Source organism: Pogoniulus pusillus, chromosome 18, assembly GCF_015220805.1.
Source record: "Pogoniulus pusillus isolate bPogPus1 chromosome 18, bPogPus1.pri, whole genome shotgun sequence".
Taxonomy (NCBI): Eukaryota; Metazoa; Chordata; class Aves; order Piciformes; family Lybiidae; genus Pogoniulus; species Pogoniulus pusillus.
In genome coordinates, this window is record NC_087281.1 from 3,173,893 (window position 1) to 3,201,663 (window position 27,771).

Below are 27,771 nucleotides of genomic sequence, written 5' to 3' on the forward strand. Positions count from 1 at the left end.
AGGCTCAGGGCAGACCTCATTGCTGTCTACAGCTACCTGAAGGGAGGCTGTAGCCAGGTGGGGTTGGGCTCTTCTGCCAGGCAACCAACAACAGAACAAAGGGACACAGTCTCAAGTTGTGGTGGGGGAGGTCTAGGCTGGATGTGAGGAGGAAGTTGTTGGCAGAGAGAGTGATTGGCATTGGAATGGGCTGCCCAGGGAGGTGGTGGAGGCACCGTGCCTGGAGGTGTTGAAGCAAAGCCTGGCTGAGGCACTTAGTACCATGGTCTGGTTGATTGTCTAGGGCTGGGTGCTAGGTTGGACTGGGTGATGTTGGAGATCTCTTCCCACCTGGCTGATTCGATGATTCTGTATTACCTTCTGCTCCTACAGACGAGTAGGACAACTCTATGCCTCCATTTGTAGATTCTTCTCCCATACTGTTCTTTAATAAACTGCCTTATTGCTATGAAAAGTTTGTGTTTCTGTTGAGGAAAATACTGCCTGCTTATAACATAAACCTGACTGGGGAATTTATTTTGACACTTGAGAGACATCAATCATTTATGACAGCTGATCAGGTCAGAGGTGAACACCCTCAGGAAATTTTACCCAAGTAAAGGTAAAAAAAAATGCATATCATACCTTGAGAACAGCTCCACATCCTCCACTGTCTCTGGTAAGGAGATTCCCTTTGTCTCTGGCAAAAGCAATACTAGGAGACCACAGACTACTGCAAGAATACCTACAATGGACATAGAAGAAATTAAAGAGAATAAGAAAAGTGCTACTTATTTTAAAATCCCAGAATCAACCAGGTTGGAAGAGACCTCCAGGATCATCCAGGCCAACCTAGCACCCAGCCCTAGCCAATCAACCAGACCATGGCACTAAGTGCCTCAGCCAGGCTTTGCTTCAACACCTCCAGGCACAGAGACTCCACCACCTCCCTGGGCAGCCCATTCCAATGCCAATCACTCTCTCTGACAACAACTTCCTCCTAACATCCAGCCTAGACCTCCCCCACCACAGCTTGAGACTGTGTCCCCTTGTTCTGTTGCTGCTTGCCTGGCAGAAGAGCCCAACCCCACCTGGCTACAGCCTCCCTTCAGGTAGTTGTAGACAGCAATGAGATCACCCCTGAGCCTCCTCTTCTGCAGACTAAACAACCCCAGGTTTCTCAGCCTCTGCCCATAGGGATGTGCTCCAGGCCTCACACCAGCTTCATTGCCCTCTTCTGGACACCTTCCAGCATCTCAACATCTCTCTTTTTGTCAGAGTTTATCTACTGAAGAAAGTTAATTTAGATGAAGGTTAAAGTGAGACTCAGTTTAGTTCAGCCACAGACTCCCATCTCCTCACTGGAAATAACCTTTTATGCACAGAACAACCCTGGAGTGCTCTTTTTTGTTTGTTTGTTTGTTTGTATTTCCTCAAATGCAACTTAGGAAAAGAGTTTGACAGAAGCACAAAGTCAAGGCCACTACAACATCCACAGTCACAACTGTATCTAGCCAACGATAAAGAAACCAGGCCACTTTTTAAAGGCCATACTTTTAGAAGGACATTGACATCTCAAGTTGTGGCAGGGGAGGTCTAGGCTGGATGTTAGGAGGAAGTTGTTGGCAGAGAGAGTGATTGGCATTGGAATGGGCTGCCCAGGGAGGTGGTGGAGTCACTGTGCCTGGAGGTGTTGAAGCAAAGCCTGGCTGAGGCACTTAGTGCCATGGTCTGGTTGACTGGCTAGGGCTGGGTGCTAGGTTGGACTGGATGAGCTTGGAGGTCTCTTCCAACCTGGTTGATTCTGTGATTCTATTCTTGAGAAACTAAGGTTGCTTCTCTACAATTGCACAACTTAGATGTAAGGTCTCATGGTACTGAAGCACATCACACAGTTTCTTTTGTGTTCCTTCAGCTAAGTTACCCAAGCAGACCTGCTGTCTTCCAAAGCATGCTGTGAAACCACCTACATTTCACCCATTCGCTCTTCAGCCTCTTGCTCTAGGCATGAAGGTTGAGAGGGGCTGGTTAGAGGGGGAGATAAAGCCACACACTAAACTTTTGGCCCAAAAGAGAAGCTCTCTCAGGAGAGGAATAAATAAACCAAAAGGACTGCTTAAATTGAATCTTACTGAAAATGATGAGAGGTAGCTCCAGCCAAACAGCCGCTAGTCGGAAAAGCAGGAATGGGGCTATGACCCCACCTAGGTCACACAAACTTGAGCACAGGGAAACACCAAAGTTTCTGCAAAACAAAAATGGTGACAGGTATTTGAAAGGAGTTATGGAGATGAAGCAGCAGCTTAAAGAGCAGAATGTAGCCTCAGCTTCAAAATTCATAGAATCACACATTCAGGGTTGGAAGGGACCAGAAGGATCATCTGGTTCCAATCCCCCTGCCATGGGCAGGGACACCCTACCCTAGAGCAGGCTGCCCACAGCCTCAGCCACCTTCAGGCATGGGGCCTCAACCACCTCCCTGGGCAACCCAGTCCAGTCTCTCACCACTCTCATGCTCAACAACTTCCTCCTCACATCCACTCTGAACCTCCCCACCTCCAGCTTTGCTCCATTCCCCCAGTCCTGTCACTCCCTGACAGCCTAAAAAGTCCCTCCCCAGCTTTTTTGTAGCCCCCTTCAGATCCTGGAAGGCCACAAGAAGGTCACCTGGGAGCCTCCTCTTCTGCAGACTGCACAGCCCCAACTCTTTCAGTCTGTGCTCTCAGCAGAGCTGCTGCAGCCTCTCAGCATCCTCCTGGCCCTTCTCTGGACACACTCCAGCATCTCCACAGCCCTCTTGTAACAGGGGCTCCAGAACTGGATGCAGTACTCCAGGTGGGATCTCAGCAGGGCAGAATAGAGGAGGAGAATCCCCTCCCTGGCCCTGCTAGCCACACTGCTCCTGCTGCAGCCCAGGCTCTGCTTGGCTTTCTGGGCTGCAAGTGCACACTGCTGGCTCCCGTTGAGCTTCTCATCCAGCAGCACCCCCAAGTCCCTCTCCTCAGGGCTGCTCTCCAGCCAGTCAAATTCTTTCACCAGTATACACAACAAACAATGAGCAGTAGCTATTCAATGAGGAATCTCTGGGGAAAGCTAAGTTTTACTAAACAGCAGTGAAAGAGGGAATGGAGAAAAGCAGAGGGATATTTTGAAGGGCTCCTGGGAGCTTCTGACCTACCTCAGTGTCGTGGGATACAATTCAGTGTTCACAAGATAGACGATTTCAAACGCCATCGTGATGCCCAGTCTACCCACTGTGGCAACTGTCATTTTGAGCCATGGCACATCTGTTCATTGAAAAAGAAACCCATGAGAAGGGCACCTCTCTGCATCAGCTGAGACTTCTGAGAGCCTCAGTCCCCTCAGCAGAAACTACATCATAGACACACTGGATCAGTACAAACCAGAGCAAGAGGCCACTGCTGTAGCTATCAATCTGCATTGGCATTTATTGCTTTCAGAACCATGTGGGGCTGCTTTGGAGAATAAGAAATCACTTCTGGTCAATTGAGCCAAGATGCTAGTGAGGCAGAAGAGCCTGAGTGGGAGAATGAACATTGTGAGCTTCTCTGGCCATAGCCAAACTGCTCTGGAAAGCAGCATTTATTTGTATAGAGATGCTATGCTGTAAGAATGGGCTGCCCAAGGAGGTGGTGGAGTCCCTGTCCCTGGAGGTGTTCAAGAAAAGACTAGATGAGGCATTTAGTTCCAAAATCTAGTTGTGATTGGCAGGGCTGGGGGATAGGTTGGACTGGATGATCTTGGAAGTCTCTTCCAACATGGTTGATTCTATGACTCTATGATTCTATGAAACACTGCTGTCAGCTTTCAAAGCCTTCTGACCATGAAGAAGCTAATTCTACAGGTGCATAAAAAAAACCAGAATCCATTAGGTTGGAAAACATCTTTAAGATCATCAAATCCAACTGCAAGTTCTAAGTCCACTGCTAAGCCATTTGCTTAAGTGCCACAGCTACATGGCTTTTAAATACCTTGAGGGGATGTTACAGATAATTCTTCCTAGAGCAGGTCAACTACACTTTGTAATTTGTCTAGCTGTTGCATGTTAGACACCCTCCTAATAAAGCTACTCCTGGACACCTTTCCCTTTCCTGGTGCTAGCCTTTGTACTTGACAGAAGTGGTCAAGGGACCTTATGCTGCAGAGGTACCTCTGCCCAGCTCTGCCTAAGGGCTGGCACACAGCCACTACCTTGCATCCTTCAGCAGGAAGCCCTTATACATCAGCAAGGTGTGTGATGGTCACATCTGCATGGCAGAGCAGAGCCATCCCTTCTCCCTTTGTGCAGCCTGCCCACTCGAGAGCCAGCAGCCTCTGGAGGAGCATCCCAAGGAATGCAACAAGCACTTTGGCAATGCCCTTGGGAGAGGACAGTGTCTTGTATGGTCTACGTACGACTGGGCAGATGGGCGAGGCAAGTGAAATAACAAGCCTGAACCCAGCATGGAGGGGAGTGATGCCACTGGAGAGGGCTTTGGCAGTGATTGTGTTTTCTCAAACCTTCAACAGAAAACACTTTGATTTGCTCTGAACCACAGCCATCAGATGCTTGGGGTTCTTGCCCTTCCAAAACAACCAAACAAACGCCGATCACGTTTAATCCCACGCAGTGAGACACAGCCCTTGGCCCAGAAAGTTCTGGTCTCAAACACTTGTAAGAAATGCAAAAGCTAGAAATAACAAAACAAATCCACCATCTCTCCATGGCATTCCATTCCAGCCTCCCACCACTTTCATGCTGAACAGCTTCCTCCTCAGGTCCAGTCTCAATCTCCCCATCTGCAGCTTTGTTCCATTCCTCCCAGTCCTGTCACTCCCTGACAGCCTAAAAAGTCTCTCCCAGGCTTTTTTGTAGGCCCCTTTCAGATCCTGGAAGGCCACCAGGAGGTCACCTGGGAGCCTCCTCTTCTGCTCCTGCCCTGTGATCATCAGGGTAGGGCAATAATGTTCATGTTTTCTGCCACAGCTCTCACACTGTGTTTGAGTTTGCATTGTTCTCTGTGCAGATGAATAGACTACTAAGCTGTCTCAGCTAAGTCAACAGTTTCTTATATTACTAAGTGTTTTTCAAGACAGAAAATGTCTTGGAAGACACAAGACAGAAAATGTCTAGGAGGAAGTTGTTGGCAGAGAGAGTGATTGGCATTGGAATGGGCTGCCCAGGGAGGTGGTGGAGTCGCTGTCCCTGGAGGTGTTGAAGCAAAGCCTGGCTGAGGCACTTAGTGCCATGGTCTGGTTGATTGGCTAGGGCTGGGTGCTAGGTTGACTGCAAGCCTTTGTCAATAGCCTTCTTATATACCCCTTTCAGGTACTGGAAGGCTGCTCTAAAGTCTTCTCCATGCTGCCTTCTCCATGCTGAACAACCCCAGCTCCCTCAGCCTGTCGAGGTTTACTTATCCCTTATTTATGGCAGGACTAAATGTTATCTGCATGCTAAATATCTCCTGCAGTTTGTTTTGTTCTCAGAGTGGCTGCATACTTCGAGCACCCACTGAACAACAACGGTGGAGGTAGTTTGTTAAACAGCTGCTTTGTTGTGCTATAGCTATGGAGCTGTATATATTGTGCACATAGCTAGATGCTGCTCTATGTACCACCAAAATTTACAGGACCACCTTGACTCAGGTCTACACTATTTTTTCTTATCTAAACTGACTCTTGCATGAAAGCTTTTCACACAGTGGATGCTTCAAAGAGGCAGCAAGTTAGGAAACAGTTAGAAAACAAATGGTGATGAAGTACTACGACCCTGAGGCATTTGACACCATTTCCCACAGCATTCTGCTGGAGCAGCTGGCAGCTCATGGCTTAGACAGGTGGGGTTGGTCTCTTCTGCAGCAACAGAAGGGGACATAGTCTCAAGTTGTGCCAGGGGAAGTCTAGGCTGGATGTTAGGAGGAAGTTGTTGGCAGAGAGAGTGATTGGCACTGGAATGGGCTGTCCAGGGAGGTGGTGGAGGCACCATCCCTAGAGGTATTCAGGAAAAGCCTGGCTGAGGCACTTAGTGCCATGGTCTGGTTGACTGGACAGAGCTGGGTGCTAGGTTGGACTGGATGATCTTGGAGGTCTCTTCCAACCTGCTTGGTTCCATGATTCTACTTACAGTTTAGGGTATCCTGTTTTATTTGTTTAAGGGATGCCAGAGAGAAGACAGTAACCTAAGAAGCAGGACACTGGGAAGGGAGTTACCTTCTGGCAAGAAGGCAGTAATGAGGCATGCAATTCCCGCCACGACGTTGCTTATTGCAAAGGGAAGGCGTCGGCCAACGCGATCAATTGTCACTAAAATTAAGAGAGCAGCAGGCAGCTCCACAGCTCCTGAGATGAAGAAGTCCAGGTAGAGGTTTCCTCCAACAATTCCTAGGCGCATGACCAGCCCTTGGTAGATCAGGGCACTTGCAAACCTGAACAGCAAAGGCAAAACTGAATGTTGAGAGGCAAACAAGTGACTGCCAGCAGCTGGAAAGGCTCTAATAGTCACAAAGGAGTTTTTCTTCCAAGCCTGCCACCTTGGTATGCAAGCTGGCATGACAGGAACTCACCAGGCATACATCAGGATGAATGAGTTCTTCCTCATCTGGGGAGTCCTCACCAGGTCCAGAAAGGAGGGGTTGCTGACCTCCTTGTTACTAACAGTGATCTGAGGAGAAAAGCAAGCAGCAGGGTCAGCTGTCAGGGGTGAGGAAGGTGCTGGAGCCGTTTCTGTGTGAACACAGTTCCTAGCAATGTTCCAATGCAGCAATCAGAGGTGCTGGTGAATCAGCTTGCTGCTTTTGGCACTCCAGAGCAGTGTGCAGATGTAGGAAACAGCTCATGAGAACACAGCTCTGGGCTTTCCTTAATCATGATCATGCAGAAATCAGGGTTAAAAAACAACCTACCTTGGCGTAACAGGGTTATAAACTAAGAGGCTGAAACTTCTTGGAAGGCAATATGACCTCGTTGCTGTCTACAACTCCCTGAAGGGAGGCTGTAGCCAGGTGGGGTTGGGCTCTTCTGCCAGGCAAGCAGCAACAGAACAAGGGGACACAGTCTCAAGTTGTGCCAGGGCAGGTCTAGGCTGGATGTTAGGAGGAAGTTGTTGTCAGAGAGAGTGATTGGCATTGGAATGGGCTGCCCAGGGAGGTGGTGGAGTCACCATCCCTGGAGGTGTTGAAGCCAAGCCTGGCTGGGGCACTTAGTGCCATGGTCTGGTTGATTGGCCAGGGCTGGGTGCTAGGTTGGATTGGATGACCTCAGAGATCTCTTCCAACCTGGCTGATTCTATGATTCTCTGAACAGCAAAGGTCTCCTCGACTTCAAAGAGCAAAGAAAGGACTTTTCTCTCAATGAAGAATTAACTTTCCCTCAATGGTTACTGTCTTTGATAGATAAAAAAATGCCCAGTCATGCTTGGAGTTATTCTGACTTTATTAATGGACATAAAATCACATGGTAGCAGTCATGCTGAATTGATCTTTAATCTTTTGGTAAACTAAAACCTTATTTGCACTGCCACAATCCATGGCTGACAGCCTGCTCTTAGTAACACAACCCTGGCAGCCTTATGAATGTAGTACAAGAGAGCCCAAAAGCAGCACAGAAACCCAGCAACCTCTGCATGCTTCCCAAATGGCTCTTGCATGCAGCAGACCTGGCAGTGCTTTGAAGAAAGCTTCTGGCTCCGGCTACTGAGGGGAAAGTAAGAGGTGGTAGAAAGGAAATTCAAACAAATGTGGAGTTTTTCTGTCCAGTTACAGAGTGTTGTGTCAGTCAGTTATGAAAAAGTCATGTGTAAAGCAGTTCAGCCAAATCTCACTGGAAAACATCTGTGCTGCCTTAGGATTGGGAAAACAAGGACAGGGTGAAAGCTTTGGACATAGCTCTGGCTGAGCCAACGAGACCCTTGGGCAATGCCTTTGGCTTTACCCTTGTTCCCATCATGGTCTCTTCCAACCTTGTTGATTCTGTGAGTCTATGATATTGTAGAATCATAGAATCAACCAGGTTGGAAGAGACCTCCAAGCTCATCCAGCCCAACCTAGCAGCCAGCCCTAGCCAGGCAACCAGACCCTGGCACTAAGTGCCTCATTCTCATAGATTCTTTCATTGTTGGTGGCCATCACATTGCACAGGATGTGATAAAAATGTCTCCACCATGGCAGTCCCTAGGCTTTGCTTCAACACCTCCAGGGACAGCAACTCCACCACCTCCCTGGGCAGCCCATTCCAATGCCAATCATCCCCTCTGGGAAGAACTTCCTCCTAACATCCATCCTATGCCTCCTACAGTTGTACAATGTCAATATATACAAAGGGGAACAGAGCTTCGATCCTCAACTCTCTCCAGAAGCAGCTCTGACTCAGCTGGTTGCAGCCTACTATGCATTTGGATAGAGACCAAGAGTTAAAAAGTTAGTTTGGGGGAAAAAAAACCCAAACAAACTATGCTAGAATAATTATAAGCAATTTGGAGAAAAGATTTTATGACTTAAAACTCATTTTAGTGAGTTCTAGAAGGAGGTGAACCCTTCCAGTGTCGTAACTCACAGAGCAAAAGGAATAAATGTTTATCTGGTTTCATACAAAGGTCATCTGTGCTTTCTGCATGCCAATAAAAACACAAGGGTGCTACACCCAGAGCTGCAAAAGGAGTTTGGCCAAGGACATTGTTACTCATGGATTGAAAACACTTGGTCAAAATGCAGGGACAAACAATGCCTCTCACTTCCCCCTGGCCCTCTTTGCCTGAATTTCTGAAGTTCATAGAATCACACAATCAGTCAGGGTTGGAAGGGACCACAAGGATCAGCCAGTTCCAACCCTCCTGCCATGCCCAGGGACACCCTACCCTAGAGCAGGCTGCCCACAGCCTCAGCCAGCCTGGCCTGAAACACCTCCAGCCATGGGGCCTCAACCACCTCCCTGGGCAACCCAGTCCAGCCTCTCACCACTCTCATGCTCAACAACTTCCTCCTCACGGCCACTCTGACTCTCCCCACCTGCAGCTTTGCTCCATTCCCCCTAGTCCTGACAGCCTAAAAAGTCCCTCCCCAGCTTTATTGTAGCCCCCTTCAGATGGTGGAAGGCCACAAGAAGGTCACCTGGGAGCCTCCTCTTCTGCAGCCTGCACAGCCCCAACTCTTTCAGTCTGTCCTCACAGCAGAGCTGCTGCAGCCTCTGACCATCCTCGTGGCCCTTCTCTGGACACACTCCAGCATCTCCACAGCCCTCTTGTAACAGGGGCTCCAGAGCTGGATGCAGTACTCCAGGTGGGGTCTCAGCAGAGTGGAGTAGAAGGTCACCTCCCTTGAGCCACCCTCCCACTTCCAGTTGCTCGGTGAAAGAGAAAGTCTGACATGAGTTAATGTGAGAAATAGGCTTGATCCACACTGAATGCTCTTCTGGAGATGCTCTTTCCTCTGGCACAGCACCAGGGATGACAGACATTGGATTTTAAAAAAGTCCCAGGACCAAATCCAGGCACAAATCTGGATGTGCAGAGATTGATCTGCTGCAGCTGTGAGTGTTCTGGGGTCACGAGCAGGGATACTTATTAAAGTACTTAAATAGAGCTTAAAAAGCAGGGAAAGAGACACATTTCCATTCTGATGTGGCACTTTGAAGACACCAGTGTGGAGAGAGGGCAGGAACACAGAGATGAACATGGAGGGGAAGCTGGAGCAGCACAGTATTCCTGCCGCATGTCTTGGGCCACACTTAGCACTGGGTAATGCTGACCAGAATAAGGGATCTCCACTGCTGTATATGTCCCAGTCAAGGGCAATAAATCACAGAATTATTGATTGGGTTGGGTGGGAAGGGACCTTAAAGATCACAGAATCAACCAGGTTGGAAGAGACCTCCAAGATCATCCAGTCCAACCTAGCACCCAGCCCTGGCCAATCAACCAGACCATGGCACTAAGTGCCTCAGCCAGGCTTGGCTTCAGCACCTCCAGGGAGAGTGACTCCTAGTTGCAGCCTCTCTGTCAGGTTGCACAAATCCCTATCCAACCTGGCCTGGAACACTTCCAGCTTGTCTGGGAAACCTGTGCCAGTGCCTCACCATCCTCATAGTGAAGAACTCTTTATTTATATCCAATGTAAATCTATGTCAGGGCAGGTCTGGGCTGGTTGTTAGGAGGAAGTTGTTGGCAGAGAGAGTGATTGGCATTGGAATGGGCTGCCCAGGGAGGTGGTGGAGTCACCGTCCCTGGAGGTGTTGAAGCAAAGCCTGGCTGAGGCACTTAGTGCCATGGTCTGGTTGTTTGGCTAGGGCTGGGTGCTAGGTTGGACTGGATGATCTTGGAGGTCTCTTCCCACCTGATTGATTCTATGATTCTATAATTCTATGACTCATTACACCTCATCCTATCACTGCACTCCCTGACAAGAAGTTCCTCTCCATCTTTCTTTGGAAGGCTGCTCTGAGGTCTCTCTGGAGCCTTCACTTCTCCATGCTGAACAATCCCAACTCTCTCCATATGCCCTCATAGGACAGGTGCTCCAGTCATTCAGTCATCTTCATGGTCTTCCTCTGGGCACTCCATCAGCTCCATGTAGTACTTCTGTTGGTGACCGCAGAGCTGAACACAGATCAGCTGCTGTGAAATGCCACCAACCTTCAGGCTAGTTTGGGATATTTTCCATGGGTTTCTGAAGTAGGACTCTTGCAAATGACTCATTGGTTTGTACCATTTTCAAGTTACTCATTTTGTTCATTCATACAAATGATTCATTGTTTTGCAAGCTTCTCTTTTCCTTGTTGTTTTTCAGCCCAAGTTTTCTGGCCAATTAACAAATCTTATTCTGATATGACACTTGATGTTCTGGAGCAGGGGATTGAGTCCAGCATCAGAGAGTTTGCAGATGACACCAAGCTAGGAGCAGCTGTGGAGCTGTTGGAGGGCAGGAGAGCCCTGCAGAGGGACTGTGCCAGGCTGGATGGGTGGGCAGAGGCCAGTGGGATGAGACTTAACAAGGCCAAGTGCAGGGTTCTGCACTTTGGCCACAACAACCCCAAGCAGCACTGCAGGCTGGGGACAGAGTGGCTGAGAGCAGCCAGGCAGAGAGGAACCTGGGCATACTGGCAGATAGTAGCTGAACAGGAGCCAGCAGTGTGCCCAGGTGGGCAGGAGAGCCAATGGCATCCTGGCCTGGATCAGGAACAGTGTGGCCAGTAGGACAAGGGAGGTTATTCTGCCCCTGGACTCAGCAATGGTCAGGCCACACCTTGAGTGCTGTGTCCAGTTCTGGGCTTCTCAATTCAAGAGAGATGCTGAGGTACTGGAAGGTGTCCAGACAAGGGCAACAAAGCTGGTGAGGGGCCTGGAGCACAGCCCTGTGAGGAGAGGCTGAGGGAGCTGGGGGTGTGCAGCCTGCAGAAGAGGAGGCTCAGGGCAGATCTCATTGCTGTCTGCAGCTCCCTGAAGGGAGGCTGTAGCCAGGTGGGGTTGGTCTCTTCTGCCAGGCAAGCAGCAACAGAAGAAGGGGACAGAGTCTCAAGTTGTGCCGGGGCAGGTCTAGGCTGGATGTTAGGAGGAAGTTGTTGGCAGAGAGAGTGATTGGCATTGGAATGGGCTGCCCAGGGAGGTGGTGGAGTCGCTGTCCCTGGAGGTGTTCAAGCAAAGACTGGCTGAGGCACTTAGTGCCATGGTCTGGTTGACTGTCTAGGGCTGGGTGCTAGGTTGGACTGGATGATCTTGAAGGTCTCTTCCAACCTGGTTCATTCTATGATTCTGTGATTCAGTAGTGTTGCCCATCACACAGAGAGAATGCATTTTAAAACAAAAGAACCTTTGAATGATTAAGAAAGTTTAGGGGGAAAAAATCCTCTAGGTCAAAGTGATGACAGTACCTGCAGGTGATGTGGTGAGAGATACTTCCCATTGTGTTTTGCAATACTGTGCATGATTTTTAATGCCTTCTCTCCCTTTCTGCGTGTCAAGAGCCAACGTGGAGACTCAGGAACCACCCTGTAAGAACACAAATGGAGATTGCACTGATGGGTGCTTCAGCTTCTGCTAGCCCAGGGATACAATAGTTCACCATCTAAAAGTTCACAGCAGGTAATGTCAAGGTAAGAATGTGCAGGAAGAGAGTCTGGGAATTAGTATCTTTCTTTGTGAATCTTTGTGGCCTTCCAGGATCTGAAGGGGGCTACAAAAAAAATGGGGAGGGACTTTTGAGGCTTCCAGGTAGGAGGAAGTTGTTGGCAGAGAGAGTGATTGGCATTGGAATGGGCTGCCCAGGGAGGTGGTGGAGTCACTGTCCCTGGAGGTGTTGAAGCAAAGCCTGGCTGAGGCACTTAGTGCCATGGTCTGGTTGATTGGCCAGGGCTGGGTGCTAGGTTGGACTGGATGAGCTTGGAGGTCTCTTCCAACCTGGCTGATTCTATTCTGACCAGCATGAAAAAAGCAATGACTGCAACATTACCAGTAGTAGAGCAGAAAGAGGAAGTTGGGCAGTGAAATGGCCAGCTGGATGCCCTGCCAGGTGGGAACCAAGTACGCAACTCCTGGGAGGATCATAATTCCCAGGGTGAAGAATATCTGAATGGCGATCCCAACGATCCGCTGATCAGAGCCAACAATCTCAGTCACTGCACCGAGAGAAAGCCCAAATTAGAGAAGAAAAAACACACACAACCTTAAGTTGAAAGAACTGTATCAGTGGTGGAACATATGGAAGGGTAGTACCCTACTGGGCCAGTAGTCTGTCTAGCCCAGCATCTTGCTTTCAGCACAGCAAGCCTATCACCAAGACTGGCCAGAACAAAGATGGTTGACACCTCCTTATCAATTCACCCACCACTCTTCAGCTAATTGGGTTTCTGACTGCAAGTTTACTAATGAATCAAATATGGCCAGAAAAGCTGTTTGAGACTGCGTGCTACTTTGCAGCTAGCTGGAATATTTTAGTGAGAAGAATTAGACTTAGGCTGTGAAAAGGAAACAGTGGTGATGTCTGCTGCACTCATAGGCTTGCTGAGATGGATAAGAACAAGAACACAAACACAGATAACAGAGTTGCTGTGTGTCTCTGGCTGCCTGCACTTTTCTCCCTAACCTGTTGTCTGTGTAATTAATCCTTCTGCTTTCTAACCCCCCTGGCTGACCCTCCAAACTCACCTTGATCATAAGGCAAAGTCTGGGGTAAGGTAGAAGGGTGGGAAGGAGGTGGAAGGGTGGTTGGGAGCCCCTCCTGGGGACTCTGGTTTCTGGGAGGGCTGCTGTGTTTCTGCATTACTTTTACCTTGTCTATTTCTGTTTGTAGCTGTATAGATTGCAAATAGCTGCTTGGATATTGTGCTGAGCTGTAAATAGAAAGCTTCATTCGTAATTCCCAGCTGGGCTGAGTCTACTCTGGGTGATTTTCTTAAGTGTGGGGGGGCAGGCAACACCCAAACCATCACAGAGAGAGTGATTGGCATTGGAATGGGCTGCCCAGGGAGGTGCTGGAGTTGCTGTCCCTGGAGGTGTTGAAGCAAAGCCTGGCTGAGGCACTTAGTGCCATGGTCTGGTTGACTGGCTAGGGCTGGGTGCTAGGTTGGACTGGATGATCTTGGAGGTCTCTTCCAACCTGGTTCATTCTATGATTCCTTGTCTTCCCCCAAATGCTCCACTTTTCCCAACCAGAAAAGAGAAGAAGGCAGCAGCTCTCACCAATCACATAGCATGTCATCCAGGTTCCCTTGCCAAACATGCCTTGGAGAAAGCGGAAGATCAAAAACACAGTAAAGTTTGGTGCAAATGCCACTATGACACCACATATCCCAACCCCAAGACAGGAGAGCAGGTAGATCAGGATTCTGCCATACCTGTTGAAAAAAGGGGCATAAAGGGAAATCATGAAAAGACACAAAGGCTTTTTCTTCTTTTCCTGCCATCTCATTTTAATGCTAGGTCAGAAAGTGCCTATTTGAAACCAGCCTTGTTCCAAAGGGAGGCTGCCTGAGACTTTTTAGTGTTGGCCTTTGGGACACAGGACTCTTCCCTGTGGCAGACTGACTGAGGCACTTAGTGCCATGACCTAGTTGATTGGCCAGGGTTGGGTGCTAGGTTGGACTGGATGAGCTTGGAGGTCTCTTCCAAGCTGGTTGATTCTATGATTTTTACTTATGTAATTTCTATAGACTGTAGAAATGTAGTTTGTCTTTTTGTACCTGAACTACAGCCCATAGGCTACAGCTCAGAACAAACTGTGAAAACTGGTCACAGAAACACAGACCCCCAGAGATCATTGAGACCAACCCCCCTGCCAAAGCAGGCCATACAGAAATGCATCCAAGCAGGTTTTAAAGTCTCCAGAGAAGGAAAGAGGCACTTAGTGCCATGGTCTAGTTGATTGGCTAGGGCTGGGTGATAGGTTGGACTGGGTGAGCTTGCAGGGCTCTTCCAAGCTGGTTGATTCTATGAAGGCTCACCTTACTGGAGCAGACCAGCTGCTCCAGCCTCAATACCACCCACATCTTTTCCTTTGTATTCACTGAGCTCCCATGGGGTTGATGACCAGCTGAAGGGAGCTACAATCTGACTACTAACCATGTGAGTTCAACCTGTGAAAGGAGAGATTTCCTTCCTTGTTCCCTCAGGTAGCTGCTTTCCCCATCAGTGCATCCCCTGGGTGCTTTCTTTTTGTTTCTGTATCCTTCTGCCCTTCCTGGCTCCAGATGTGTACAAAAATAACATCAGAAATCTCAAGAAAATCCATTTCCATGCCAGTCTGAAGTCTGAAGAGTGTCATTAAGTACAGCTATCTGAAGTGTCCAGCCCAAAAGGTAGTGGAGATTCTATTGTCTGTGTGTTGCTTATTCCATGTGAACTAAACCTCTAAAGAGCTGATGCACTACAAATAATTTCACCTGCAAACAAACTGAGGGATAGCAGTGCTTATACAGTACCTGTCTGCAGCATAGCCCAGGATGAATGCACCAACCAGAAACCCTAGATTGAGGATAGCCTGTGAGAGATCCAGCATCCAGGCATGGCCACACACGAGGTCATACTGCAGGAAACAAGGGAGAGGCATAAACATCCCAGGTGAGTCATTCATTATGCTCAGGGCACAATATTACAGAAACTGAAATGGCCCAAGGCAGGAAAGGGAAGAGGAAGGGAAAAGGGAAGAGGAAGGGAAAAGGGAAGAGGAAGGGCAACTTCAAATATGCTTGTCAATAGCAAGCAGCAGTGCATCAGGGAAATACAGCCACAGCAAACACTCTTCATGGCATTGTGAAGACACAGGGAGAGCTTCTCCTGGCCAAAAGGATGCTGTTTCTCATACATCAGTGGTCCAAATATGGAAAGCAAATCAAACATGTTATCAGGCAAAGCCATGGCTTTGTTTAATGCAGAATGAGGTTGCAAAACCACTGACAATGAAAACAGGCCACACCTTGAGTGCTGTGTCCAGTTCTGGGCTCCTCAATTCAAGAGAGAGGTTGAGGTGCTGGAAGTTATCCAGAGAAGGGGGATGAAGCTGGTGAGAGTCTGGAGCACAGCCCTGTGAGGAGAGGCTGAGGGAGCTGGGGGTGTGCAGCCTGCAGAAGAGGAGGCTCAGGGCTGACCTCATTGCTGTCTACAACTCCCTGCAGGGAGGTTGTAGCCAGGTGGGGTTGGTCTCTTCTGCCAGGCAAGCAGCAACAGAACAAGGGGACACAGTCTCAAGCTGTGCCAGGGGAGGTCTAGGCTGGATGTTAGGAGGAAGTTGTTGTCAGAGAGAGTGATTGGCATTGGAATGGGCTGCCCAGGGAGGTGGTGGAGTTGTTGTCCCTGGAGGTGTTCAAGCAAAGCCTGGCTGAGGCACTTAGTGCCATGGTCTGGTTGATTGGCTAGGGCTGGGTGCTAGGTTGGACTGGATGATCTTGGAGGTCTCTTCCAACCTGGCTGATTCTCTGATTCTATGATTTGGAGTTGTTCAGCCTGAAGAAGAGCAGGCTCTGAGGAGACCTTGTGGTGACTTTTCAGTACTTCAATGAGGTCTATAAGGGAGCTGAGGACAGTCCTTGCAGCAGGGCCTGTTGCAATTCAGTTTAATGATTTTAAGCTAAAGAAGGGTTGATTCAGACTAGATTTAAGGAGGAATTATTTTTTACAGTAAGAGTGGTGAGACACTGGAACAGATTGCCCAGAGAGGTGCTAGATGCCTCACGCCTGGAAACATTTAAGATCAGGTTGAGCAGGGCTCTGAGCAGCCTGATCTAGCCAAAGATCAGAGCAGGGAAGGTTAGATGACCTTTAAAGGTCCCTTCCAACTCAATTTTATGGCTCATTGATGCAACTTTGCATCCTCTACACACTGCAGAGCTGCTCTCCCAGAAAAAAGACACCTGGCATTGAGAAGCAGAGGAAAGGTAGTTGAGGAGCTCAGTTCCCAGGGTGGTGGTGGATGGTTGTGCTGGGTAACGCTGAAGCCACACTTGGGCAGGCAGCCAGCCCACACTGAGCTGCCAAGAGTGATCAGCTGCAGGCACTGACCTTGGAGGTTTATACTTCTGATCCTTTTTCAGAGGGCTTATTTAGATTTGGAAATAATTTCATTGCTCTCTTGTGTAAGCAGGTCATGAATAAACTGTCAGAGAATCAACCAGGTTGACTCACAACAGGTTGCCAGACCTGTGTCAGACCTCCAATGTACAAGGCTTTTATAACACCTTCTTAACTCTGTTTTCACCCTTCAGGTACCTGAAGGGAGGCTGTAGCCAGGTGGGGTTGGGCTCTTCTGCCAGGCAAGCAGCAACAGAACAAGGGGACATAGTCTCAAGTTGTGCCAGGGGAGGTCGAGGCTGGATGCTAGGAGGAAGTTGTTGTCAGAGAGAGTGATTGGCATTGGAATGGGCTGCCCAGGGAGGTGGTGGAGTCACTGTCCCCGGAGGTGTTGGAGCAAAGCCTGGCTGAGGCACTTAGTGCCATGGTCTGGTTGATTGGACAGGGCTGGGTGCTAGGTTGGACTGGATGAGCTTGGAGATCTCTTCCAACCTGCTTGATTCTATGATACTGTGATTCACAAAGTCTTCCAACCAGGTAACAGATAATTGTCCAGGCTTTCTCCCTCAACACTGCATGAAAAATGAGTTCTTTCACACTTCTGCTCAGCTGTGTGCTTGAGTGGGGCAGAAGGGAAGGGGGGCTCAGGACTGGGGTGCTTTTTGTGTGCATATGGCCACATCTTGTCCAGAATTTCCTGAATCAAATCAGAACTGCAACAGCATCTTTTAGACTCTGATCATAGAATCATAGAATCATCCAGGTTGGAAGAGACCTCCAAGATCATCCAGTCCAACCTAGCACCCAGCCCTAGCCAATCAACCAGACCATGGCACTAAGTGCCTCAGCCAGGCTTTGCTTCAACACCTCCAGGGATATGACATGTCATGACAGAGGGCAAGAGAACAAACACATCAGAAAGAGAGAGGAAAAATATCTTTACCAGAGAACCCTTTCATCTGAACAGCAATTTCAGAGTATTTAGCTGAAATTTGGGTTTGGCTAATAATATAGTTGAATATTCAAAATATTTTAGTGAAAACAGAAAACTTCTAAGAAACAATGAGCTGTTTGTGAAGAGGTTGGTGTCAAGATGCTAGGCTGTGTTCTCTTAAGTTGGCCCTGCACTTTGCCATTTTGCCAGTACCTAACTCATTTCTGATACCATAATCTTTCTCGGAACACTTTTCTCTTTGCTTGCCGAGCATGTAGCATTGAAGTCATTGCCCTGTTAATGTCTTTCTCTTCATTTGCAAACATAACCTTTAGAAAGGAATGTAGCCTTTAAAAGAGAATTACATGCCCTGCAGAGATCTGGTTTTGATCCAAGCTGCCTGTCAGGCTCACATCACCACTTCAGCAGTGACCTGCTTTGGTTGTGCCCTGTGCTTATCCCCATCTGCACCATTGAAAGGAATAACAACTGAAACTGTTGACTAGGAAAGAATCATAGAATCATAGAATCAGCCAGGTTGGAAGAGACCTCCAAGATCATCCAGTCCAACCTAGCACCCAGCCCTAGCCAATCAACCAGACCATGGCACTAAGTGCCTCAGCCAGGCTTTGCTTGAAGACCCCCAGGGACGGTGCCTCCACCACCTCCCTGGGCAGCCCATTCCAATGCCAATCACTCTCTCTGTGAAGAACTTCTTCCTAACATCCAGCCTAGACCTACCCAGGCACAACTTGAGACTGTGTCCCCTTGTTCTATTGCTGGTTGCCTGGGAGAAGAGGCCACCCCCCACCTGGCTACAATGTCCCTTCAGGTAGTTGTAGACAGTAATAAGATCACCCCTGAGCCTCCTCTTCCCCAGGCTAAACACCCCCAGCTCCCTCAGCCTCTCCTCACAGGGCTGTGCTCCAGGCCCCTCACCAGCTTTGTTGCCCTTCTCTGGACATGTTCCAGCACCTCAACATCTCTCTTGAATTGAGGGGCCCAGAACTGGACACAGCACTCAAGGTGTGGCCTGACCAGTGCTGAGTACAGGGGCAGAATAACCTCCCTTGTCCTGCTGGCCACACTGTTCCTGAGCCAGGCCAGGATGCCATTGGCTCTCTTGGCCACCTGGGCACACTGCTGGCTCATTTTCAGCTACTCTCTACCAGTACCCCCAGGTCCCTTTCCTCCTGGCTGCTCTCAGCCACTCTGTCCCCAGCCTGTAGTGCTGCTTGGGGTTGTTGTGTCCAAAGTGCAGAACCCTGCACTTGGCCTTGTTCAATCTCATCCCACTGGCCTCTTTACTTAGGATTTCAGTCTGGCTCCAGCTAGTCACTAATCCTCCTACGTGACACTACTCCACAACATCTCCCACGTTGTGCTAGCTTGAGCCTAGCTGGGATATTTTAGTGAGAGGAATTCGATTATAGGCTGTGAAAAGGAAGCAATGGTGACGTCTACAACCTATAATCTAATTCCTCTCACTGAAATGTCCCAGCTAGGCTCAAATTAGCACACATGCCCCTTGCTAGCAGCCTCTAGCAAAAGGGAGCAGAGTAGTGCCTCCCCTCTGCTTCCAAACAGGCACATTGCCATCCATGCATGGGCTGATGTGCATACTGAGCTGCCATTGGAATCATAGAATCAGCCAGCTTGGAAGAGACCTCCAAGCTCATCCAGCCCAACCTAGCACCCAGCCCTAGCCAGCCAACCAGACCATGGCATTAAGTGCCCCATACAGTTCTTTTTTGAACACCTCCAGGGACGGTGATGCCACCACCTCCCTGGGCAGCCCATTCCAATGGCAAATCTCTCCTACCACACAGGCTGCTCCTATGAGCAAGCAGATGTGGTCCATATTGTGAGGAGCTCACTAACCAAGAGCACTTCACAGAATTCTAGAATCATGGAATTGTTTTGGCTGGAAAAGACCTCTGAGATCAAGATCAACTGTTGACCTAACACCACCACAGCCATTAAACCATGTCCTGAAGAGCCATGCCCATACAGCTTTTGTACACCTCCATGAACAGTGACCCTACACCCTCCCCAGGCAGCCTATTCCAATGCTCCACCACTCTTTCAGAGTTGCATCTTCCATGCAAATGTCTGGTGGCATCAAGGAGAGGAAAAGCTATCCTCATCAGTAACCTTCTCCTATTGGAATAGAATCACAGGATCAGTCAGGGTTGGAAGGGACCACAAGAATCATCTAGTTCCAACCCCCCTGCCATGCCCAGGGACACCCTACCCTAGAGCAGGCTGCCCACAGCCTCATCCAGCCTGGCCTTAAACACCTCCAGCCATGGGGCCTCAACCACCTCCCTGGGCAACCCAGTCCAGCCTCTCACCACTCTCATGCTCAACAACTTCCTTCTTATGTCCACTGTGAATCTCCCCACCTCCAGCTTTGCTCCATTCCCCCTAGTCCTGGCACTCCCTGACAGCCTAAAAAGTCCCTCCCCAGCTTTTTTGTAGCCCCCTTCAGATCCTGGAAGGCCACGAGAAGGTCACCTGGGAGCCTCCTCCTCTCCAGCCTGCACAGCCCCAACTCTTTCAGTCTGTGCTCACAGCAGAGGTACATGTTCTTCTCACAGCACACACAAAAATCCCCAACATATGGTCTTTAAATCTCACAGGCTACCCTCCCATCACCCCACCTTTTTCCCAGAATTGGTAACACTGAGAAGCAAAACCTGTAGGGCTCTCTACCTGTTTTAGAACACAGCTGTCTGACTTTGATTTTCTCTGCTATCTTTCTGAGCACTTCAGTTTGGCATCTCCAGGGAAGATGAGCTATGGCTCACACAGACTGAAAGCAATCTGCAGAAGAGGTGTGAGACTGGGGGCTCATAGCTGAGCATCATACAAGCCTGGCACCTAGCTCAGGATTCCTCTCAGAAGCATCACCTCTGTGGTTGCAACAGCACACCCCTTCTGCTGCAAACATAGGGCATATCCTGGAGAAACTTTTGGAAGACACTGGAGTGAGAAGAGTTTACTGCCACATCTTCCTTGCTTAATTGTCGTTGCCTCTGTCAACAAATAGAAGCACAGAATCAACCAGGTTGGAAGACACCTCCAAGATCATCCAGTCCAATATAGCACCTAGCCCTAGCCAATCAACCAGACCATGGCACTAAGTGCCTCAGCCAGGCTTTGCTTCAACACCTCCAGGCACAGCGACTCCACCACCTCCCTGGGCAGCCCATTCCAATGCCAATCACTCTCTCTGGCAACAACTTCCTCCTAACATCCAGCATAGACCTCCCCCACCACAACTTGAGACTGTGTCCCCTTCTTCTGTTGCTGCTTGCCTGGCAGAAGAGCCCAACCCCACCTGGCTACAGCCTCCCTTCAGGGAGTTGCAGGCAGCAATGAGCTCTGCCCTGAGCCTCCTCTTCTGCAGGCTGCACACCCCCAGCTCCCTCAGCCTCTCCTCACAGGGCTGTGCTCCAGGCCCCTCACCAGCTTTGTTGCCCTTCTTTGAACACATTCCAGCATCTCAACATCTTTCTTGAAGTTTGGAGCCCAGAACTGGACACAGTCTCCAAATGGACACCAGCTTCCTATTAGGTGAAGAAACTGAGCCCCGTGGGGTGTGATTTATGCAGAAGATGTTGCTACAACGAGAACAGGATGCACATGCCACAAGTCACAGCTCAGCACACTTTGGCTGAGCTGCACCTAGTCAGTAGCAGTGCCTGTAGGAGCCACAGTGACACTGATGATGTGACCTGCTACCCTAGAACAGGGGCCAGATAATCCCAGTCTGTCACTCCTTCCAAGTGGTTACTCCTTGTTTTTCCCAATGTTTGCCTTTGGGAGCACAGGCAGGGAGCACTTCCCCAAGCACCCCCTCATCCCTCTTCCCTCCCCTGGCCCTGGAGTGTCTCCCCAGGAGAAGAGAGAAAGAAGGTGCAGATTGAAGAGGCGTTTGCCAGAGAACATTGAACCATTCCCTCCCATTTATTGCTGCAATAAAACATCAGGTTAATTTTCTATCAGCTGCACCCAGTGCCTCAGCACTGCTGGAGAATCACAGTGGCGTTGCTAGATACACAAACTGCTGCCATAAACAGACTCTGGACACTATCTCATGGGCACAACTTACATGCTTTCACCTACAGTAAGCCTGAAGGAGGGGGGGAACATTTGCTATGTGTTTATTTTTAAACTTTGAGGGGAAAAGCTAGCATAGACCACCCAGATAAAGATACCATGACCTGAGCCCACACAGCCCCTCTGCAGAGGTACTATGGAGGCAGCAATATAAGCTTCCCATCACACAGTCACCTCCCGTGGTTCACTCTGGAGGCAGATAGCAGCTCCTGGGCAGCATTTGTCCTTCCAGCCATCCACCCCTGGCTGCTGCTGTCACTGCCAGCATGGGCAGATACTTTGTTCTTAGGGCCCAGTCCCCTGTGTGGTACTTGCAGCCCTCTGAGCAGGCTTAATTTTAACAATCACACACACAAAACCTGTATTGAAACTTTGGTCTAAGGCCAGTCAGGTGCTCTAATTTTGATTCTAAGCATAAATTCTGGCTAAAGCTGCTCAGGTTGGTTGCAGTGCTTAGGGCACAGAGCTGCCACTCTGAAGAGCCTGAAGCCTGCAAGTAGATCTAGCAGCTCCAGAGAGATCCAGAAGGGATGGTGAACTGAAAAGTTGGAAGAAGGCTTTTCAGTTCAGTGTTCACACAAGGCTTTGCTTGCTCTGTGCTTTGCAGGACAGTTGCAGTGTGAGCACCCAGTCAAAAAGCACAGCAGAAGGCTCATGAGACAGGCAGGAGGCAGAGCCCATGGCTCTGCTTGCTCTGTGCTTTGCAGGACAGTTGCAGTGTGAGCACCCAGTCAAAAAGCACAGCAGAAGGCTCATGAGACAGGCAGGAGGCAGAGCCCATGGCTTTGCTTGCTCTGTGCTTTGCAGGACAGTTGCAGTGTGAGCACCCAGTCAAAAAGCACAGCAGAAGGCTCATGAGACAGGCAGGAGGCAGAGCCCATGGCTTTGCTTGCTCTGTGCTTTGCAGGACAGTTGCAGTGTGAGCACCCAGTCAAAAAGCACAGCAGAAGGCTCATGAGACAGGCAGGAGGCAGAGCCCATGGCTTTGCTTGCTCTGTGCTTTGCAGGACAGTTGCAGTGTGAGCACCCAGTCAAAAAGCACAGCAGAAGGCTCATGAGACAGGCAGGAGGCAGAGCCCATGGCTCTGCTTGCTCTGTGCTTTGCAGGACAGTTGCAGTGTGAGCACCCAGTCAAAAAGCACAGCAGAAGGCTCATGAGACAGGCAGGAGGCAGAGCCCATGGCTTTGCTTGCTCTGTGCTTTGCAGGACAGTTGCAGTGTGAGCACCCAGTCAAAAAGCACAGCAGAAGGCTCATGAGACAGGCAGGAGGCAGAGCCCATGGCTTTGCAGGACAGTTGCAGTGTGAGCACCCAGTTAAAAAGCACAGCAGGAGGCTCATGAGACAGGCAGGAGGCAGAGCCCATGGCTCTGCTTGCTCTGTGCTTTGCAGGACAGTTGCAGTGTGAGCACCCAGTCAAAAAGCACAGCAGAAGGCTCATGAGACAGGCAGGAGGCAGAGCCCATGGCTTTGCTTGCTCTGTGCTTTGCAGGACAGTTGCAGTGTGAGCACCCAGTCAAAAAGCACAGCAGAAGGCTCATGAGACAGGCAGGAGGCAGAGCCCATGGCTCTGCTTGCTCTGTGCTTTGCAGGACAGTTGCAGTGTGAGCACCCAGTCAAAAAGCACAGCAGAAGGCTCATGAGACAGGCAGGAGGCAGAGCCCATGGCTTTGCTTGCTCTGTGCTTTGCAGGACAGTTGCAGTGTGAGCACCCAGTCAAAAAGCACAGCAGAAGGCTCATGAGACAGGCAGGAGGCAGAGCCCATGGCTCTGCTTGCTCTGTGCTTTGCAGGACAGTTGCAGTGTGAGCACCCAGTCAAAAAGCACAGCAGAAGGCTCATGAGACAGGCAGGAGGCAGAGCCCATGGCTTTGCTTGCTCTGTGCTTTGCAGGACAGTTGCAGTGTGAGCACCCAGTCAAAAAGCACAGCAGAAGGCTCATGAGACAGGCAGGAGGCAGAGCCCATGGCTTTGCAGGACAGTTGCAGTGTGAGCACCCAGTTAAAAAGCACAGCAGGAGGCTCATGAGACAGGCAGGAGGCAGAGCCCATGCCTGTGACACTGTGCTGTGTGGTGCACCTTGATGATTTTCCAGCCAATCCATCTAAGCACACTTCGTGTTTTTCATCACTGCATTGGCAGCAGCTACTCTCAGGTGACCTTAAACACACTCGTACTGTGCAGACTGTGTGCTGGAGCGGGACCACAGCACGTTCATGGCACGATTGCAGATTACACAGAGCATCTCCTAGGAAAGCATCTTAAGTACCTTTCACAGACTCATTAAAAAGCCACTAAGTTTGCCAGCACTTACCACTGGCAGTTAGAGTCTGTGATTCTCTGATGCTGGCCTCTCAGCAAAAAGTGTTGAAGCCAAGCCTGGCTGAGGCACTTAGTGCCATGGTCTGGTTGATTGGACAGGGCTGGGTGCTAGGTTGGGCTGGATGAGCTTGGAGGTCTCTTCCAACCTGCCTGATTCTGTGATTCTATGACAGCTTTGGGCTGTGTGTTTGGTGGTTTGGTCTTTTTTTCTTTAGTAAGCACAATGATTTCTGCTGATTACTGTCAGATCTCAGATCTCTGCCAACAGTTTTTTTGTAGACTTAAAAGTTTAGTACTGGAAATACAGAGAAGAGATAATACAGAGCAGCCCAGGTCATCAAGTGGTATCAGCTACACCATCAAACTAACTGGATCAAAATTGAGCACCATAAGTTTCAGCTACAACAATCTAACTCTTTTATTTAGATCTGATACTTGCTTTAGAGCATCTGAACTGCAGTAAGAGTCCAGCAGTGTTTATGGGGATTGTGGATTCAGTTACAAGAATTCAGTGCTGTCAGAAATAGATATATTAAGTAAATCAGAGAGAACTGGGAAGACTGACTACTTTTCCTGGCTCTCCATGCCCTGGAACTCGGGATACTTTCCCAGTCTCCCACACTTGCAATGGAAATACACAAAATAATATGCCTTGGGTATTGGGTTCTGCACTTTGGCCACAACAACCCCAAGCAGCACTACAAGCTAGGGACAGAGTGGCTGGAAAACAGCCAGGAAGAAAGGGACCTGAGGGTACTGGCAGACAGTAGGCTGCAGTGTGCCCAGGTGGCCAAGAGAGCCAATGGCATCCTGGCCTGGATCAGGAACAATGTGGCCAGCAGGACAAGGGAGGTTATTCTGCCCCTGTGCTCAGCACTGCTCAGGCCACACCTTGAGTGCTGTGTCCAGTTCTGGGCCCCTCAATTCAAGAGAGATGTTGAGGTGCTGGAAGGTGTCCAGAGAAGGGCAACAAAGCTGGTGAGGGGCCTGGAGCACAGCCTTGTGAGGAGAGGCTGAGGGAGCTGGGGGTGTGCAGCCTGCAGAAGAGGAGGCTCAGGGCAGAGCTCATTGCTGTCTACAACTACCTGAAGGGAGGTTGTAGCCAGGTGGGGTTGGGCTCTTCTGCCAGGCAAGCAGCAACAGAACAAGGGGACACAGTCTCAAGTTGTGGCAGGGGAGATCTAGGCTGGATGTTAGTAGGAAGTTGTTGGCAGAGAGAGTGATTGGCATTGGAATGGGCTGCCCAGGGAGGTGGTGGAGTCACTGTCCCTGGAGGTGTTGAAGCCAAGCCTGGCTGAGGCACTTAGTGCCATGGTCTGGTTGACTGGCTAGGGCTGGGTGCTAGGTTGGCCTGGATGATGTTGGAGGTCTCTTCCAACCTGGTTGATCCCATGATTCTATGATTCTATTTGTGTGCTTATAGCTAATCATGTGAACAAAGAGCTGGGCTGTAGCTGTAAAATTGTGCATGCTAAATTGCTTATTTGATACTGTGCATTGCTAGAGGGTTCAAATGGGATGAAGTGACTGTGGACATCTTAGCTAGTGTGAAGTTCCTAATGGAAAAAGGCACTCACAGTGCCTGTATATCCCATAGCACATGGGGAATTGATACATTCTGTAACTAGGTTTGGGTTTTAACCACTCAAGTCAGAGTTATTATTTTGTGTTCATAGCCTGGCTTCCCTCAGCACATTCAAGCCCTTTCTTGTTGTTGCTGTTTGTTTTGTGTTACTACAGAGCTTACCCATTTGGGGAAGTACAAATGCTTAACATTCAATATTTTTCCCCATTGTGAGGCAGTGTTTTTCCTCTAGTGACAGGGCACTGTCTGTGTGGGGTGCTTGGCTTTGCATTGAGTATATGGCTTTGGACAACTACTCTTCCACTGAATTCTCTTTTTCCTAGAAGCCTAGTGCTGGCACTTAGTGATACTCATCATTCTGATTTACTTGTGACTCGAGATAAAACAAATCCAAAAACCCCAAAAACCAGCCACCAAAGCAATGACCCTTGCAGCAGCAATCCCATTTGGGTGCTGACCCTTGCAGCAGCAATCCCATTTGAGTGCTGACCCTTGCAGCAGCAATCCCATTTGGGTGCTGACCCTCACAGCAGCAATCCCATTTGGGTGCTGACCCTCGCAGCAGCAATCCCATTTGGGTGCTGACCCTTGCAGCAGCAATCCCATTTGATTGCTGACCCTCGCAGCAGCAATCCCATTTGGGTGCTGACCCCTGCAGCAGCAATCCCATTTGGGTGCTGACCCTTGCAGCAGCAATCCCATTTGGGTGCTGACCCTCGCAGCAGCAATCCCATTTGATTGCTGACCCTTGCAGCAGCAATCCCATTTGATTGCTGACCCTTGCAGCAGCAATCCCATTTGGGTGCTGACCCTTGCAGCAGCAATCCCATTTGGGTGCTGACCCTCGCAGCAGCAATCCCATTTGATTGCTGACCCTTGCAGCAGCAATCCCATTTGATTGCTGACCCTTGCAGCAGCAATCCCATTTGGGTGCTGACCCTTGCAGCAGCAATCCCATTTGATTGCTGACCCTTGCAGCAGCAATCCCACTTGGGTGCTGACCCTTGCAGCAGCAATCCCATTTGGGTGCTGACCCTTGCAGCAGCAATCCCATTTGGGTGCTGACCCTTGCAGCAGCAATCCCATTTGGGTGCTGACCCTTGCAGCAGCAATCCCATTTGGGTGCTGACCCTTGCAGCAGCAATCCCATTTGGGTGCTGCAGTCCTGCACCAGGACAACTGCACTGGTGACAGGGTGGGGTTTTCCTCACCTCACTGACGATGGATGAGTGGGGCTTTTCATACACCCAGTTCTCATGACATGCGGTGAGCTGCAGGTTGCCTGTGCTGCAGTTGCCGTAGCAGGTGGGAGGACTCCTGCAGCTGGCAGAGGTGTCCCAGGAGATGTCCAGCCTCTCGCACTCCCCACTGGAGGACCTGTTCCCAAGGCTCAGGGGTAGTACCGTGAAGTTTCGCTCCTCTTCCAGCGTCCACCCGCATCGTTCACTTAATTCAGCTGCCGCTGGGATCCTGCACCAGTAGTTACCAGGTGCCTGCCCAAGGAAAACCACACTGGCGAACAGGGACGAAAAAGTGATTCCTGTCTGGCACAGGAGGAAAAAGACCCTCTTTTGAAATCTCCCGAATTCCCCGGCTTCCTTCAGAACCTCATCGAAGGATGGCATTCTGTGAGGCAGCCTGTCCGCTTGCGGCAGCTCAGAGACGGCAGAGTTGGCTTTCACACTTGGCATTGACCGCCGGCACCTCCTAGAGACGTGAGCATCTCGCCACCCTCCTCTCCTCTCTTCTCACGGGCATGGGCACAGACGGACAGACATGTGGGCATGCCGTGCTCCGGCAGCATGAGTGAAGCTGGAGCAGGGCGAAGCGGCAGGCAGGCAGGCAGGCAGGCAGGCACACCTCCAGGCACACGGATTCAGGCTGTGCCAACTGCTGTGGGGCTTGCACAGAGCCGCGGAGGAGTGTGATTTAAAGTGCCCCAACATGCTGCAGGAGAGGAGGGGCATGCATTTCCTCCTCGTCCCCAGCGTTGCACAGATTATGTAACAAACCCAGTTAACTCCTGCAGGGCAGCTAAGCTGCGAGGGCCAGTTCCCACCGCAGCCCAGGCTGGTTAGTAGGTGCGGGAACAAAGCAAGGTGCAAGAACAAAGCAAGGTGCGAGAATAGAACAGTGCCATTCCTGTGCAGTGCCAGCTGCAGAGCACAGAAGCCACTGCAAAAAGCAGCAGAAAGTGCTGCAGCCTCTCTGTAGGCAAGAAAAAAAGTTGTATCAGAGACAGCTATAAAGTTTTGTTTTCCCCCAGCAAATAGGAACTAATGCCATGTCAATGTTTAATGACCTCCACAAAGTTCTGGTTCACTATAGTTTGTGCAGAT

General features: G+C 49.8%; 1 protein-coding gene across 2 annotated transcripts in view; it reads right to left on the reverse strand.

Annotated features, from left to right (window-relative positions):
• Positions 1 to 27,313, reverse strand: part of SLC22A3 (solute carrier family 22 member 3) — a 29,531-nt gene extending 2,218 nt beyond the window's left edge. The window contains exons 1-10 of one of the 2 annotated variants that reach the window (XM_064158195.1): positions 26,644 to 27,313; positions 14,884 to 14,987; positions 13,646 to 13,800; positions 12,417 to 12,582; positions 11,839 to 11,956; positions 6,543 to 6,640; positions 6,190 to 6,404; positions 3,158 to 3,266; positions 2,112 to 2,224; positions 625 to 724 (exon numbers count right to left, since the gene is read on the reverse strand). In XM_064158195.1, the coding sequence (XP_064014265.1) occupies positions 625 to 724; positions 2,112 to 2,224; positions 3,158 to 3,266; positions 6,190 to 6,404; positions 6,543 to 6,640; positions 11,839 to 11,956; positions 12,417 to 12,582; positions 13,646 to 13,800; positions 14,884 to 14,987; positions 26,644 to 27,123 (1,658 nt within the window). In that variant the 5' untranslated portion in view covers positions 27,124 to 27,313. Of the gene's footprint in view, positions 1 to 624; positions 725 to 2,111; positions 2,225 to 3,157; positions 3,267 to 6,189; positions 6,405 to 6,542; positions 6,641 to 11,838; positions 11,957 to 12,416; positions 12,583 to 13,645; positions 13,801 to 14,883; positions 14,988 to 26,643 lie in introns of those variants that run through there. The other variant, XR_010305478.1, reaches the window with a different exon arrangement.
• Between the last annotated feature and the right edge of the window lie 458 nt (positions 27,314 to 27,771).